The sequence below is a fragment of the Apis laboriosa genome, unplaced genomic scaffold (genome assembly GCF_014066325.1).
Source record: "Apis laboriosa isolate Shangri-la unplaced genomic scaffold, ASM1406632v1 scaffold25_cov139, whole genome shotgun sequence".
NCBI classification, from domain to species: domain Eukaryota; kingdom Metazoa; phylum Arthropoda; class Insecta; order Hymenoptera; family Apidae; genus Apis; species Apis laboriosa.
The window spans coordinates 913,566-930,243 of NW_025222552.1; the positions used below are offsets into that span (position 1 = coordinate 913,566).

The 16,678-nt window shown below is 21.8% G+C and overlaps 2 protein-coding genes across 3 annotated transcripts; one reads left to right on the plus strand and one right to left on the minus strand.

Annotated features, from left to right (window-relative positions):
- Positions 1-331: 331 nt before the first annotated feature.
- On the minus strand, positions 332-8,984 carry LOC122713571 (DNA-binding protein RFX7). Of its 2 annotated transcripts, none has more exons than XM_043934147.1 (6): positions 8,280-8,984; positions 5,667-5,921; positions 5,342-5,534; positions 4,440-4,653; positions 4,226-4,356; positions 332-3,062 (listed from the first exon to the last, which is right to left on the minus strand). In XM_043934147.1, the coding sequence occupies exons 1-6, from the start codon at positions 8,618-8,620 to the stop codon at positions 519-521; spliced, it is 3,678 nt and encodes a 1,225-aa protein (XP_043790082.1). In that variant the 5' UTR covers positions 8,621-8,984; the 3' UTR covers positions 332-518. The 2 variants fall into 2 exon arrangements, with proteins under 2 accessions (XP_043790082.1, XP_043790081.1); XM_043934146.1 differs by having other exon boundaries at positions 4,226-4,368.
- Positions 8,985-9,476: 492 nt separating this feature from the next.
- LOC122713567 (presequence protease, mitochondrial) lies at positions 9,477-14,608 on the plus strand. The gene is made up of 2 exons (XM_043934144.1): positions 9,477-9,622; positions 11,100-14,608. Exon 2 carries the CDS (start codon positions 11,130-11,132, stop codon positions 14,229-14,231), a length of 3,102 nt encoding a protein of 1,033 aa, XP_043790079.1. The 5' UTR covers positions 9,477-9,622; positions 11,100-11,129; the 3' UTR covers positions 14,232-14,608.
- The last annotated feature ends 2,070 nt before the right edge of the window (positions 14,609-16,678 follow it).

Consider the following 16,678-nt stretch of genomic DNA (forward strand, 5'->3'; position numbering starts at 1 on the left):
GTAGTCAACTTTTTTAAAAGTATTTTTAAAAGTATTTTTTTTATATGAATTTTCCAGTATGTTGCTTTCATTATTATATTTGTACAATACTGCAATTAAAAAGATAAATTAATTCTGATAATATTTTTCTTATTATATATTATATAGATAATAAAAATTTAAATATCCTGATAAATATCCTTACAAATGATAAATTCATATTTAATAAATATAAACAAAATAAAATTTATTTTAATAAAAACTTAAATTGATTTAACTTTATGTTAATTTTATATAATCACTGTGATATAAATTATTTGATATTACCACTGAGATTTGTTCATTAATTATTTTATACTGCCACTATAATGCTTTGCATATTGAAATGGAATATTTATACAAAGTATTATTATCATTATAGAATGTTGTCATGCATACAATTTAAAAATTATTTTCTCAACTTTTGATAGATCACTATACAAAATCACAAAAAATTCATGAATTATTTTTGTATAATTCATGTATTTATTTTGCATATTTCAACGATTAGGCTCTGTCACTTCATTAAACAAAGGTGTCAATGAATCAACATCTTGTAATCCATCAAAATTACCAAGTGTATCTAAATCATTTGTTTCAGTATCAGTTTCTCCAAGAAAATTAGCTTCAAGCAAATCCACAACATTTCTACACAAACTGTTAGAAGTAGATTCATTAGCAGTTTCATTGTGCAAATTTAAAGAGTTCAAAGTAGGACTTGAAAGCATAGGTTCATTAGTTTCCTGATACGTTTCTTGTGATTGAACAGTATGCAATGGCGTGGAAGGATATGATCTTGATCCATTACTATCTTCCGTATAAGATGGTGTATATGTTGATACTGGCACAGGTAATGGTGTATTAGGGTAGGAGCGTGACTGTATTATTTTCTGTAAAGCTCCACCTACTGGAATATCAAGTACATTTGATGGATCTAACATATCTTCTTCTGATAAGTTTAAGTTGGAATTTGGTAAACCATCTAGCACTATTGAATTATTTTCCATTAATCCTTCTTCTGTAGATTGCTCTGGTATAATTTGCAAACTCTGAGTTCCTTCTTCATCTAAAATATTTAATATATTTGTTATGTTTTCAGGTGTAATTTCTTTATCACTCATTAAGAAATTTTGATCATCCGATATAAAATTTGGATCAACATCATCAAGTAAATATGTTGAGGGTCCTTCTGATTGACTCATTGATCCAAAATCATTGAATTCACTAGGTACCGGTGTAGGTGCTATAGAACTGTTTGTAGATGGATTAAAACTCTGACTTTGAAAAGACGATAAGCAATGTTGTGTCGAAATAGGTGACATTAATGCAGGATTAACCATTCTATGTAATGGAACTGATTGTGATCTATAAAGTTCATTGGTAAATTGTTTATTATTATGAAATAATTCACTAATTTCTTGATCAGGTTGATTTTTTTGATAAACATTTTTAATTTCTTGCAAATTTTCCTGACTTGGATAATTAATAAGTAATTGCTTTTGAGGTGCTAAATCAGAAGATAAAAATGCAGCACACTGTGATCCTTGTCCTTCTCTTTTTGTAACTGAAATTTGAGTTGAATTACTATCAACTTGCACTTCCGATGATTTAGTAGAAATTAACGGTAATTGCGGTGTAGATGATGTTTGTCTAACTAATTCCGGACCACTTGTAGGAACAACAAAGGTATCGTTTTTACTAGTATAAGGCATACTGCAAGATATTGAACGTGATAAAGATTTATGAACACGAGCTCTAGAACTACTTGCTTGCAAATTACTTCTCGAACGTGGCACAGGTGTATTTCGTGGTGAAACAAATGGACTGGCATTTGCAGAGTTAGATTTGGAAGCACGACCATTAATAGGAGAATGTGGGCCCGGCGATATTGGTGTAAAATTAAATATTCGACGACGTGTATTAGGACTTTGTGGAACTGTATTAGTAATAGTATTTGAATCTTGGACATGTTCTATAACATTTGTTTCAAAACTAACTCTACGTCTGGTATTATTTTGATTCGAATGGTTTAATAAAGTTGGTAATATTAAATTATGTTTTTGAGTAATTTCACGTTTTTCAACATTTTGTCTAATGATAGTAGCAGGTAATACATCAGGTGCATGTACAGTTCCTCCTTTTAAATTCTGTTGTAATATTAATCTCAATTGAGAAACTTTATCAGATCTTGATATTTGTTCATCAATAGTAATGGTGTTTGCTTCCACATCTGAACTCGATGAATTGCTTTGTTGAAAATACTGTAATAATTCCTCCTCTTGTTCTTGAGAGTTGTTACCTCCATTCAAATAATCATCTAAAGCATCCGAATCAATAGAGCCAAGTTTTTCAGTTTTATCTGCAAGATTTGAATTTTCTTGCAATAATCGAATTTGATCTTTAGTTAAAATTGTAGATTCTTCTGCACTTGAACTAGACTCAAAACTAGTACGACAACCATTCAATTTTATACAACTTTTGGAACATGTTGATTCATTATCACAGTTTTTAATAGATTGATTATTAACTTCATTTGTTTTACACTTGGTAGGCTTCAGATTACCAGCTAGTATTACTGAAATCTTCCTGGGACGTTGTATAGATGTAAGTTTAGGCAACAACATATTGGAATGCTCTACATTCTCTTGTATCTGCTGTTCTGTAAGTTTTGTTTGTTTCTCAGGACTTGTTTCTGATGGTTGACTCAATACATTGGCACGCTTTCTGGAATTTTTAGGTTTGATATCTCTCTGTTTATTTACGCAGTTGGTCATTACTACACTAGGGTTGCTATTATTCTGTATTTCTTCAATTGATTGTACCACTATATTATCACAGTTGGATTCCAGGGAGATGTTACATGGCTGACTACTAGCTTTAAGAATTTTCTTCTGCCGATTTATTACAGCAGATGAACTCATTTTATTTAATGTATTCTGCCCACTTGATACATTTGTACCTTGAGATGACTGATTGAATTTAGTTTTCTTACTTCCTTTATTTGTCCCTGTTTTATTATCAACAGTCTTCTCTTTATTCTGATTCTGAAAAATATACAGAATATTCATTTCTTTTATTTAATATATTTATTATATGCACAAAATATAAAATGAAAATGAATATGTGAGACTTAAAGATCACTTTTCAAAACAAGTCAATAAATCAAAACAAACACAAAAATTCATATACAAAAATTCATATACAAAAATATCAGTTAGAATTTATTTATTAATTTTAAAGAATATATTTATTAAGTTATAAATAATTTTATTAAGTTATATTATTTATTAAGTTATAAATAATTTTAGTTTGTCTTAAATGAACTTAAGTGGCAAAACTTAGATAGTATACTGTTTTGCTTAAAAGATTCTGTCAATGAAAAATTTATAATGCAAAAAATTCAGAACATTTTAAAGACAAAATTTCTTATAACAGAATATAAATATAATGTAATGCATGTTATATCATATATTATCAAGAAAAAGATATTTTTTAACACCTTTTATTTTAAAAATATTTTTTTATTATATAAAATATCAATACAATTTAATGAAAAAAAATTTATCTTTACAATCTATATATCTTCTCTATACAATCTATGGTGCATCCTATATAATTTAATATTATAAAATAATGATAATCATAGATACCATAATTTATATAAGTTTTTTTTTTAATTAATAAATTATAATACATTTTGTTGTAAAACAATATAAATTACATTAATAATAATATAATTGCTTTATATAATAACAAATGTTTTTAAAATATTATTAAAAAATTTTTTTCATGATCATATGCGATATAACATGCATTATATTATTTTTATGTTCTATAATAAATGTATTCAAATATTATATATTTAAAATGTTTTTTGCCGTTATAAATTTTATTATAAATTTTTTATTAAGGAATTTTGCTAAGTAAGCAATATAAGCATTATAGACAATCTACTATCCTCCTTCATTTAAAATAAACTTAAAATTGCTTATAATTTATAAATATCAATTAAAATTATTTCAGTTATTATTTATTGTCATTTTTGCTTGCATATTCTATTTTGGCTTCTAGAATCAACTCTCCAAAGATATCGTTTATGTTTATTAATATTATTTTCTCAATTCATTTAAAAAATACTTTATATATTTAATTTACTTATAATTGATATTTATGTTACTCATTGCATAATATTTTGTATAATATATACCTGTATAATAGCATCAAGATGACAGTGTTTTTGATCCCTTATATGTTCTCGCTGTTGTAGTTTTCGTTGCAATTGTAATTGTGCTTCTCTAAGCTTTCCAGATTTTCCAGTTATAGGTGTTGCACGTATATCTGTATTTGATTCTGAACATATAAAATAATTTCTAACATATATTCAGTAAAAATATTCTTGAAAAATGTTGTAATCATCAAACCTTTATTTGTTGATGCATTAGAATTTCCTGAAGCACATAATATGCATATAGCAGATAGAGATTGAGTATCAACATACACATTATCAACAAGATGACGTGCTAAGGCACTCAAAGTTGGAAATTTCAAACCTAAGAGACTTTCTGCCCATTCTCTGATCAATGTAGATGCAGCTCCCAACATTTCTTCAGTAATATTTTCATCTACTTCATCACCCTAAGAAATTTTGAAATAAAAAATTTTAAATTAGAATTAATTCTAATATATATATATATATATAATATAATATATAATATATATATATAAAATCATTAATTAAGTTCTGCAGATTGTATGCAAGTAGTAATAAATTGCAATGATTTTATATAAATTTCAATTTTATTTTAATTTTTATTTCAATTTTTTCATTTCTTAAAGATTAGCTATTTTGATATAACAAAATATATAATATGTATTAGTTCAATAACATAAAATATAAAAAAATTTATATTATGAAAAAATTCTTTAAAAAATTAAAAGAAAGATGTTCATGATAATATTAAAGTAATAATTATCTTGCAATATAATAATATTCTATTGTGTTATTGTTAATATCTTATAAATTAAAATAATCTTATAATTTTATAAATTAAAATAAAAAATTTATTTTTAATTAAATTTATTTTCAATCTACTCTAAAGATATTATATGTTGAAATATATTAATAAGTATTTAATCAAGAAAAAAATTAGTAACATTATTTTAATAAATATTTTAACATAAAGGATTCACAGATGTTAGTTTACATTCTAATATTTTAAATTAGTTTTAAATTATATTATTTTTAGAAATATCTATAAGAATATAGAATATATATATAATTTTTTAAATAATTTCATATTCTATATATCTTTATATATCTTACAGTTTGAGTGCCAGATATGTTAGGCAATGTTGGAGAATCCAATTTAACTCTTTTGCGCATTCCAGCATAACAGTAACGTGAATTTCCACGTGTGCCTAGTCGACGTGGTCGAACTCTTGGATATACTTGTTTCATAACTTTGCCAAAATCAGCAGTTGATAGAGGTTTCATAGAATTTCGCATACAATACATACTAAGAATAAATTAAAAACAAAATAGATTTTCAGAATTAAATATTTTATGAAATATTCAAAATTAGCTTTAATTTAATGATTCTGAAATTTATAGAGTAACATTTAAAATATATTGAATTTAAATAACTTACTTATATTCATCATAAACTTCTTGTTTTGGTAAAGAAACATCTGGATCTTCTTCCAAATGTGTTTTAATCCACATGATAGTTTGATGAATTTCATAACGATTTCCTAATGGATTTAATGGCTGTCTCAAAGGATCAATAGTTCCTCCAGTATTAGTCAATGATAATGGAAGCTTCAGGTACAACAATAATTTTTCTTCTATTTTCAATTGTTCAATTTGTGAAAAGATTTCTTGAATACGTGTTTTTGATTCATCACTGTACATAAAAGACAATAAAACTATTATGAATGAATGATTTAGTATTAATATTTAATCAAATATGTATTCATTGGAACAATAATAATATATAACATAAATTTCTACAATATGAAAAAAATTATAAATATTTAAAAACAATTCAAATTAAATCTAGTATAGTACAATATAATATAATATAATAGTTATTGCATATGTAGAAAATAAAAAATATATAATATCTTTATTTATCATTATATTTATATATAAAAATTTTATTTTATAAGGATATAACAAAAATATTGTTTAGAAGTAGTTAATAATAATGTTAAAAAGAATTCTCAATCTATAATTTAAATTTTACTTTTACTAAATTATTTATTTAATTTAAATATAGTAATCAATTTCTTAAATTTATACAAAAAATATTTTTATTTCATATATTATATCAGAATTTATACAATTATATTTTATTATTAATAAATTTATAAAAAAAATGTTTTATTATAGAGTTTTAATCCTAATGAAACTATTTTGGAATATATATATATATATATATGGATTATAACTAATCTAAGATAAAATATAAATATTTTAAATATTATTGAATATTTAAAGATTTAACCTTTTCATTTTCTTTAAGAAAAGATAATTATAGTATTATATTATATAATTATAATAATTTTATTTTTACATAAAAAAAAAATATCAAAATATAAAATGTTTTAATGATTTTCTTATAATATATCTTTTATAATATTTTTAATTATTTCATTTATTATTATTTTTAAATATATTTTATTTTTATATTTATTATTATTATTATATTAAAAAATATAATTTATTTTATATAAATGTTTTTAATATTTTTTAATTTATTAATTATTTTCAATTATATAATTAGAATAAATTGCAATTTGATGCTTTATAAAAATGTTTTTTTTACTTAAAATATGCATTTTTTTCTCTTTTTCTTTAGGACAAAATGAACATCTTCCACTTAATTTTTTTCTTATTTGTACATTTGTGATTTTTTTTAACTTTTAATGATTCAGATATAATACATTAATTATTCAACATGTTTTGAATATAATTATTTGTAAAATATGTTTTTTCAGATGATTTTTTAATATCAATTTGTTAAAAAAAACACTTGTTAATAATTGAATCAAAATATTATCATATTTTTAATATAATTGAACAAAAAATAATCTATTATTTATTTTGAGCAATTAAATACTTAAGATATAGATGTCATATTAAAATGAAGGATTATTAGTAATCCTAAAAATGTTAAAAACATGCAAAAAATTTTTCTACTATTAAATAAATTAAGATATAAATTAGAAAAGTTCAATATTTTAATATTTATATATCACTATTAGATTTTGATGGAAGTATTGACAATTCCATAATATCATTGTAATACCATTCTAATATAAATTTAAATTAAATTTATTATTACATTTCATTAAAAAAATATCAAATTTCATAAATAATAAAATATCAAATGCTATTATAATTATTTTAATAATTCTGCAAAAATATTTAATATATATTACAGATTTAAAAGAAAAATGTTTTCTTATATTAATATAAGATATATATAATATTTTTTTTTAACTACTTGATTTATATAAAAATTATTATAAAAATTATTATATAAAATATTTTATTTAATCATAATATTATAAATTCTCCAATAATAAAATAAAGACAATTAAACATTTATTTAAATTAATTTTTAATTTTAATATCTTGGAATGAATAAAAATAAAAAAATATATTTTACTTAAAAAGAAAAATTCTATGTTGTATATCATCATTTGAAATAAAATTTTGTTTATATTCTATGTTAAAATATATATAATTTTAATTTTTAAATATGGATAATAATAAANTATTGTTCAAAAAAATATTTAAAACAACTTTTAATAATCATAAAGGAAAAATAAAAAAAATAGTTTTCATAGCATATATTTTGAGAAAAATATGTTTTGATACAATATATATTAAATAACTTTAATTTTACAATTGCTAATAAATAAATTATTAATAAAAAATATATATATAATTATAAAAATATATATAAATTAAATTGAATAACTCTCTAAATTGCAAAATAATCGAATTAGTTAAAAAACAATTTATGTATATTATACATCAAAAATCTAATAATTTAAACTTTTACAATATTTTGTTTTAATATAAAGTTTATTATTATTATTAATTTCTCACAAATACAAATTATAATAAAAATTTTTAAAACTTATTAAAAGAAAAATAAATGAAAAAATGAAAAAGCAAAGGAATAGAAAAGAATGAGAAAAAGAAGAAAATAAAAAAAGAAAAGAGAAAGAAAAAGAACAATTGAATTAACCTGATGCTATCTTCGATCATGAGCCGAATTTTGTCGTACTTAGTAGTTGTGCTATGATTTGCCAGGGCCGTGAACTTGGCCGCGATGATATCTTGAAGTAGGTCGTCGTCGTGGAAGCCGTTTGAAAATCTGCCGGCAGCCGGTCGCTGACTCGACTGTACTTGCTTATTAGTATCATTAGTGCCAGTACTGATGCTACCATCACCATTTTCAAGCGAAACGTCAGTTCGTTCCTTCTTAATTCGCCTGCCGTCGAACGCACTTTCGTCGGCATTAAGCTCGATTCTTGCGGATGGTTTGCTGACGCAGGGCTTCGTTTGATCATGGTTATCAGTACTCATCGTACCCCGTCAGCGGAGGCGCTTCAATTATGTATATAAAAATTTATCACCTCCCGTAGGACAACGCGAGTACCCTACCATTTTGTCAGAGTCAGCTGGACTACTTGTTAGCATTGCACTCCCGGTGATTACACATAAGCGCCATTCGAGACCCTCCACTCGCGCGAACCGACAAGTCGCCGAAGCGCATACAATATGAAAATAACCACAAATCCGTCATACCGATCTCACGTGCAACATTTTATTCATTCTTTTTGGCATAGTTCATTTTGACGGAATGCACTTATGCGCAACCCATGACGAACTTAAATCGTAAGATTTGTGGACGGTCTATCAGGCACGGAAATCCGAGCACTTTGCGCGTTCTTCAATCGTCATAGATCTTGCGCTTTGTCTTATGAGTACGTCGCTTTATGCCGCTTTCTCCTATGCATTAAGTTGCGTTTTCATTGAATTCATATTTCTTTAAAAATAATAATCATTGGTAGATTCTTTTCTTATAAAGCAGAATGAATTTACATTTTTGAAATATATATATTATGTATTTTATTATTAAAAATTTATACAATTTTTTATTTTACAAAAATTAAAATTTAACAATAAAAATATATATATTTTTAAATTATAAAAAATATATTATAATTTTGTCTTTTTTATTTCTTTAATATTACATTTCTTATTAGATATTTATAATTGAATAAATATACTTATTAATTTATATATTATGATTCTAAAAATATCAAGTAAAATAATACGATTGATTAGTGAACACATTAAAATTAATATTTTAAGAAAAATTATTTATATTTTTTCAATAAAAGAATATTAAAATAAAACAATATTGTTTATATATTATATGATATAAATTATAACAATGTTATATCAATAATAATTTTTAATAAATTATGTTACTCATGTATGATCGAGATATCGAAACAAATAGAAGAAAAATTATAGCTAATATCAAGAATAAATATCTAAAAATTCACATATAAATAAAAGGTAAAATTAGAATATAGAAAGTAGAATTATTTCATTGATTTCGTAATATTAAATTGTTAAAATTTTAATTAATTTTTTTCATATATTATATTTAACTATTTCCATATTATATTTAATTTCATTATTAAGTATGTAGTATTAATCAATTTCATAATTACAATCATATACTAGTAAATCATAATTTATTATTTATTTTTTTATTTTATAAACTTTTCAATGTAATTATTTTTTTATTTTTCACTAATTACTATATATATATATATATATATATATATATATATATATTGTATACATATACATGTATTTTATATTATATTTTATATTAAATAAGAAATAAATAATTATTATAAATATGTAATAAAAATTTGAGAAGTTAATTTATATTTATATTTAATTGTGAATAATGGTAATGTTGAAAAATTGATATATTAATATTATCAAAAATTATTAGCATCATTAAATACTAAAAATTATCATTAATACTAAAAATTAATCATTAAATACTAAAAATTCTAAAAAAAATTCTCTCTTCTCTCTTTTTAATAAATACTATATATATATTAAATTCTTATGAATTTAAACAGTTTTTTTTCATATTACAAAAACATAATTTAATCTAAACTTATCTAAATTAATTAAAACTAAATATAATATTAATTTATATCTTATTTGAATATATTATATATATTTGAATATAAAACATCCAAAATATAGAATAGATAAATCTAAAACAATTTTCAAACATTATAAATTCAAGCTAACTTAAACTTAATTATATTTCTATTCAATTTTCTATTTCTTCTTATTTTGACTTTCGATTTAAAAACTTATTTTTTATTTGATACAATCTACTATCTGACATTAGTTAATATTATACGTATAATAGGATTATTGGATTTTTATTTATTATTTATTATTTTAAAAAAAGATATATTATTTTCTTTCATTTTTTCAACAATAAAATTTTTTCTGACAATTATATTGGCAGTTTTTTAATATAATCAATTGAATATGAAGATTTTTATTAAAAATATTTCAGTAATTTAATAATACATATTATAAAATTATAATAATATGATATATAATATAATATATATCAAAACAAATAATCAATTCATATATCATATATTATATTTCATGAATTGTTACTTTACTATTAATAGTATCTTGCTATTAATATATATTATAATTATATTATAATTATCATTTAATTAAATATATAGTTTAATATTAATAATTATTTGTAATCATTACATTAATATTCATTGTTATAAAAAATTATGTTGTAGATTTTTTTAAAAATAATTTAATAATTTATAAATTTATAAAATTTATATTATATTATATTATATTATATTATATTTATATTATATATTAATTTTGGTTAATATGATATAATATGATGAATATTACAAAGATATTATTTTTAAAAAATCTTTCATTGTAATAAATGATTGACATTCTTAATTTTTTGCAGATATTGAATTTTCAACGTATATAGTTGAAAATGATGAGTACATCAAAAAATTTTTATTTATATCAATTTGGATTGAAACGTTATGTAAAATATTATAATTTTTATTTAAAAAGAAATATAGCATTTAGTGCTACAAAATACAATAGAAATGTAACAGAAAATTACATTAATCAATTTAAGACTGGACAAATTATTAATGGTTTTATAGTAGATGAAATTGCAAAAATAGATGAAGTATATCTAACTGCAGTGAGATTGAGTCATTTGGGAACTGGAGCACAATATTTACATTTAGCTAGAGATGATAGTAACAATGTGTTTTCAGTTGGATTTCGTACAACTCCAAAAGATTCTACAGGTTTACCTCATATATTAGAACATACTACTCTCTGTGGTAGTGAAAGATATCCATGTAGAGATCCATTCTTTAAAATGTTAAGAAGATCATTAGCTACATTTATGAATGCTATGACAGGACCTGATTATACTATATATCCATTTTCTACACAAAATTTAAAAGACTATCAAAATTTACAATCAGTGTATCTGGATTCTGTATTTAGACCATATTTAAGAGAACTTGATTTTAAACAAGAAGGATGGAGATTAGAACATGCAGATGTTAATGATAAAAATTCACCTATTATTTTTAAAGGAGTAGTTTTTAATGAAATGAAAGGTGTCTTTAATGAAAATCAGACAATATTAGCTGAAAAATTTTTAAACCATATTCTACCTAGTCATACATATGCAGTAATTTCTGGTGGAGATCCTCTTGTTATTCCTACTTTAAAATATATTGATCTGCTTAATTTTCATCAAACTTATTATCATCCTTCTAACTCTCGTTTTTATTCATATGGCAATTTTTCCTTAGAAAATCATTTAAAATTTATTAATGAGCGATATTTATTTTTAATGGATAATATTGATACATCTATATCAGAAGTTCCTTCAGAAAAACGTTGGGATAATCCAAGAAAAGAACATGTTACGTGTAGATCAGATCCTATGGCTGCAGATCCTAGTCGACAAGGTAGCATAGCTATTGGTTATTTGTGCAATGACATCACTGATGTACAAAAAACTTTTGAAATCAATATTTTATCTCAACTTTTGTTAAGAGGTCCAAATTCAGCATTTTATAAATCTTTAGTAGAATCAAAATTGGGAACTGCTTTTGGATCAATGACAGGTTTTGATTCTCAATGTAAAGATACCATGTTTATTGTGAGTTTGCTTGGTACTAAACCAGAAGATTTTGAAAAAATAGATGATGTCTTTAATAAAACTGTACAGAAAGTTGTTGAAGAAGGTTTTATAGAGGATCATGTTGAAGCTGTTTTACATAGTATTGAGCTTCAATTAAAACATCAAACTTCCAATTTTGGATTGCAATTACTTTTCAATTTAACACCATTGTGGAATCATAATGGAGATCTTATTCAATCAATGAGAATTAATGATGCAATTAGAAAATTTCGAGAAGAAATAAAAAGTAATCCCATATATCTTCAAGAATTAGTGAAAACATATCTTATGGATAATAATCATAGATTAACATTAACAATGTTGCCATATGAAAAATATGATTATGAAAAAGCAATTGCTGAACAAAAATTATTAGAATCTAAATTAAAAGAACTTTCCAAAGAGGAAATAGAACATATTTATATATATGGTAAAATTCTTCTTGAAGAACAACAAAGACAAGAAGATGTAAATGTTCTTCCAACTTTAAAAATAGAAGATATAAAAGAAGATGTAGAACGATATAAATTAGAAAATAAAAAAGTAATAGATGTTCCTTTACAAATAGCTACTGAACCAACAAATGGTGTTTGTTATTATCGAGGAATTCTTAATACGCAAGATCTAGCACAAGAATTAAAACCTTTATTACCACTTTTTAATAATATCATTTCAAAAATGGGTACAAAAAATTATGATTATAGAAACTTTGATCAAATGATTCGATTAAAAACTGGAGGTTTAAATTTTATGAATCACATTGCTGAACATAAAAATAATTTATTACAATATGAAGAAGGAATATTAATAGAATCATATTGTTTGGATCGTAATATAAATGATATGTGGAGATTATGGTTAGAGTTGTTTAATAATGTCCAATTGTCTGATATTGAAAGATTTACAACACTTGTTAAAATTAATGCTGTTGATTTGATTAATGGAATTGCAGATTTAGGACATACTTATGCAATGAGTAGTGCAGCTAGTTTAGTCTCACCAGTCACTAAATACAAGGAAAGTTTATCAGGATTACAATATGTCTCAAATATGAAAAAAATAGCACAAATGCCAGATTTAAGTCCTGTGTTAAGCCAAATGCAAGAAATATCTGATTATATTCTAAATAAACAATATTTGAGATCAGCAATAAATTTATGTAAAAATAACAAAGACATGATATTAGAAAGTATTACTAAATTTTATAGTTTATTAAAAGGCACACCTAAAGATATATATACTTCTACTCATGATCAAAATCTTGAAATAGGAGATAGAGCTATTCATTATGTATTACCATATTCTGTAAATTATACAGCTAAAACAATTTTTACTGTACCATATACAAATCCAGATTTTGCACCTTTACGAGTACTTTCTAAATTGATTACATCACTTTACTTACATCCAGAAATTCGAGAAAAAGGTGGTGCTTATGGTGGTGGTGCTACATTATCATCAGATGGCATTTTTGCCTTTTATTCTTACAGAGATCCTAATTCTACTCGTACTTTAGATTTATTTGAAAAAACTTATGAATTTTTATTAAAGCAATCATTATCCCAAAGTGATATTGATGAAGCAAAATTAGGAATATTTCAACATTTTGATGCACCAGTTTCTCCAAGTAATCGTGGAATGATTCAATTTAAATATAATTTAACAGATGATGATATTCAAGAACAAAGAGAGAGATTAAAAGCTGTAACTAAAGATCAACTTATACATGTTGCTACTAAATATTTGCAACCTGATCAAAAACATATTAGAGTAGGACGTGCATTAATTGGACCTGTTAATCATGATTTATTAAATAGACCTTCAGAAAATTGGAAAGTTCAAAATCAAGAAGAAAGCATTCGAGTAAGAGCAGTTGAATAAATATTTTTTTAAAATAAATGTCGTTTTTATTTATTAAAATATATTTCATATTATCATTTACGTACAAATGATTTAGAAATATCAATATCATATTTTATTGAAAATTTTTATGATTAAAATAAATGAAAAAAAATATTTTCTATATAAACTTTCTGAAAAAAATATATACTTAGTTGATTCCATTTTATGTTGGAAATAATAAAAATATAATTGCCAGAATTTGACAACACATTCTGATTATTTTGAAAATAATAGAAGAAGAAAAAATTAATTAAAAAAAAAGTAAGATTGCTATGCTATCTACTGGTGTGTATTGAAATATATTTTCATGTCAAATAGAATTATTAAATAAACATAGTTAATCTTCTTATTAAAAATGGTTTAATTTATTCCAGCAAATTTCTACATAAAAATTCATAATGTCATATTATTTCTATTACTATTGTTAAAGATACATTATGATGTGACAATTTTGGTAAAATTTGATGTATTTAACCTTGTCAAACCGCCAAACTATTTTTGGAGTGTATGATTTATAGTCTTGTAATACATTGAATTTTCTTAATTTTATTATTTTTAATAATTTACAATTTCAAGAAATAATATTGTTAAATAAGATAAATATTTTTGCTAATATAATTTAAAAAATTATTTAAAATTTATAATGTATAATAATGCTTATTTTACATATAGATAATAACAAACCTACAAACCTAACAGGAAAAAGAAAACAATCATTTTGTAATGCATAGTTAAAAAAAAATTTGAAATTCAAAAAATGATGCATTGATGATTTATATAAAGTAAAATATAAAATTTGCAATAAAATTATATATGATATCAAGAAAAATTGAGCTTTTGAAACAGAATACAATTAATAATGCAATTATAATTAAAAATGCAAAAAAATAAATATCCTCAATATCTAGTAAAAAAAAAACTTATTGATACTAATGAAAAGTAATAAAGTAAAAGTAAGTAATAAAAAAAACAGAGTTAAATGTTTAACAAATCTAAACATTATTAAATATAATAGAAGCTTTTATTCATTTGAATATTTTTATTAAAATATATTTATTAAAATATATTAAATAGCTTAATTCAAGTATAATAAAAAATATATTGATAAAAATAAAAATAATAAGAATTATAAAAAATATTAATAATATCTATCATATTAAAAAAGATAAAAATGCTTAGAAATAAATATTTTTCATTACTAATAACGAGTATTGATGTATCAATTGTTAATAAAAACTTTATGTATTATATTATTATAGTGATATGATATATCAGTGACATATTTGATTTGAAATAACATTATAGAAAAATTATATATAAGTGCATTACATATAGATATATATTACAGAAATGTAACTTATTATTAGAAAATATAGTTGGAATATACAAAACTCATTGATTTTTTATTTAATACAAGCTAATGAAGATATTATTGTCTTTTTATGTATTTATACATTTAATTATATACTATATAAACAATAATTTTGTCCATGATATTGAAGAATTATATTTTTTTATTTACATTTCTCATAGAAAAAAGACATGAAATTTTAAAAAATATTTAAAATCTATGTAAAAAAAACAAAACAAAATAAAACATGTCTATGATATGATTACTGATTATTAGAATAAATGGTAAGAGTTACAGCAAAATAAAAATTTAATATATTGATTCTTGAATATTTTAAATTTTTAAAATTGTTGGATAGTAAATTTTTAAAAGAATTTTAGACATAATAGATGATTTATATAATATTGATCATAATCACAATCAATAATTTAAAAAATCTATTTTTTTTAGAATCCTTTGTTTTTTTAGAAAACTTTGTTATTATTGATAACAAAGTTTTAAAAATAATTTAAAAAACAATAAAATTTTATATTAATATTAAAAAAATTTATTAAATTGTTTTTAATAAAAACATTAAAATATTGCTGTTTAATAAGGAATTTTTATATTTATTATAATTTTTAATCATAAAAATAGTTTTATATATATTAAATATACATTTTTATTACAGACATATTAAAATATATATTATAAAATAAATATAAAATAAAATTTCATAAAATTTTAATCTTGAATAAATGGCATATATTGTCATTTTATTTTTCTACAAATGAGAAGAAAGAATTATAATTAAATGTAAAATTAAATACAGATAAATTTTGATATAAAATAGTATAATTAAAAATCTTAAAAAAGAATTGATTTTATAAAAAAATATATTATAGAAAAATATTGATATAATATATGAAATATTGATTGATATATATGTATAAATATAAATATAGTAATTTTATGTTTACTATTACCACATTCCAATACAAACATGGAAACATATTTATAGGTTATATATTCATCATAAATATATCATAAAACAAAAAAGTAAAGCTTAGAAATAGATTAAAAATAATAAATGCAA

Excerpts from the sequence above, each read along its gene's own strand:
- LOC122713571 (XM_043934146.1), bottom strand. The coding sequence starts at position 8,620 with ATGAGTACTGATAACCATGATCAAACGAAGCCCTGCGTCAGCAAACCA. Across the intron at positions 5,922-8,279 it reads ATGATCGAAGATAGCATCAG|TGATGAATCAAAAACACGTA; the intron begins GTTAATTCAATT and ends TTTTATGTACAG. Across the intron at positions 4,369-4,439 it reads TAATGCATCAACAAATAAAG|AATCAAATACAGATATACGT; the intron begins GTTTGATGATTA and ends TTATATGTTCAG.
- LOC122713567 (XM_043934144.1), top strand. The coding sequence starts at position 11,130 with ATGATGAGTACATCAAAAAATTTTTATTTATATCAATTTGGATTGAAA.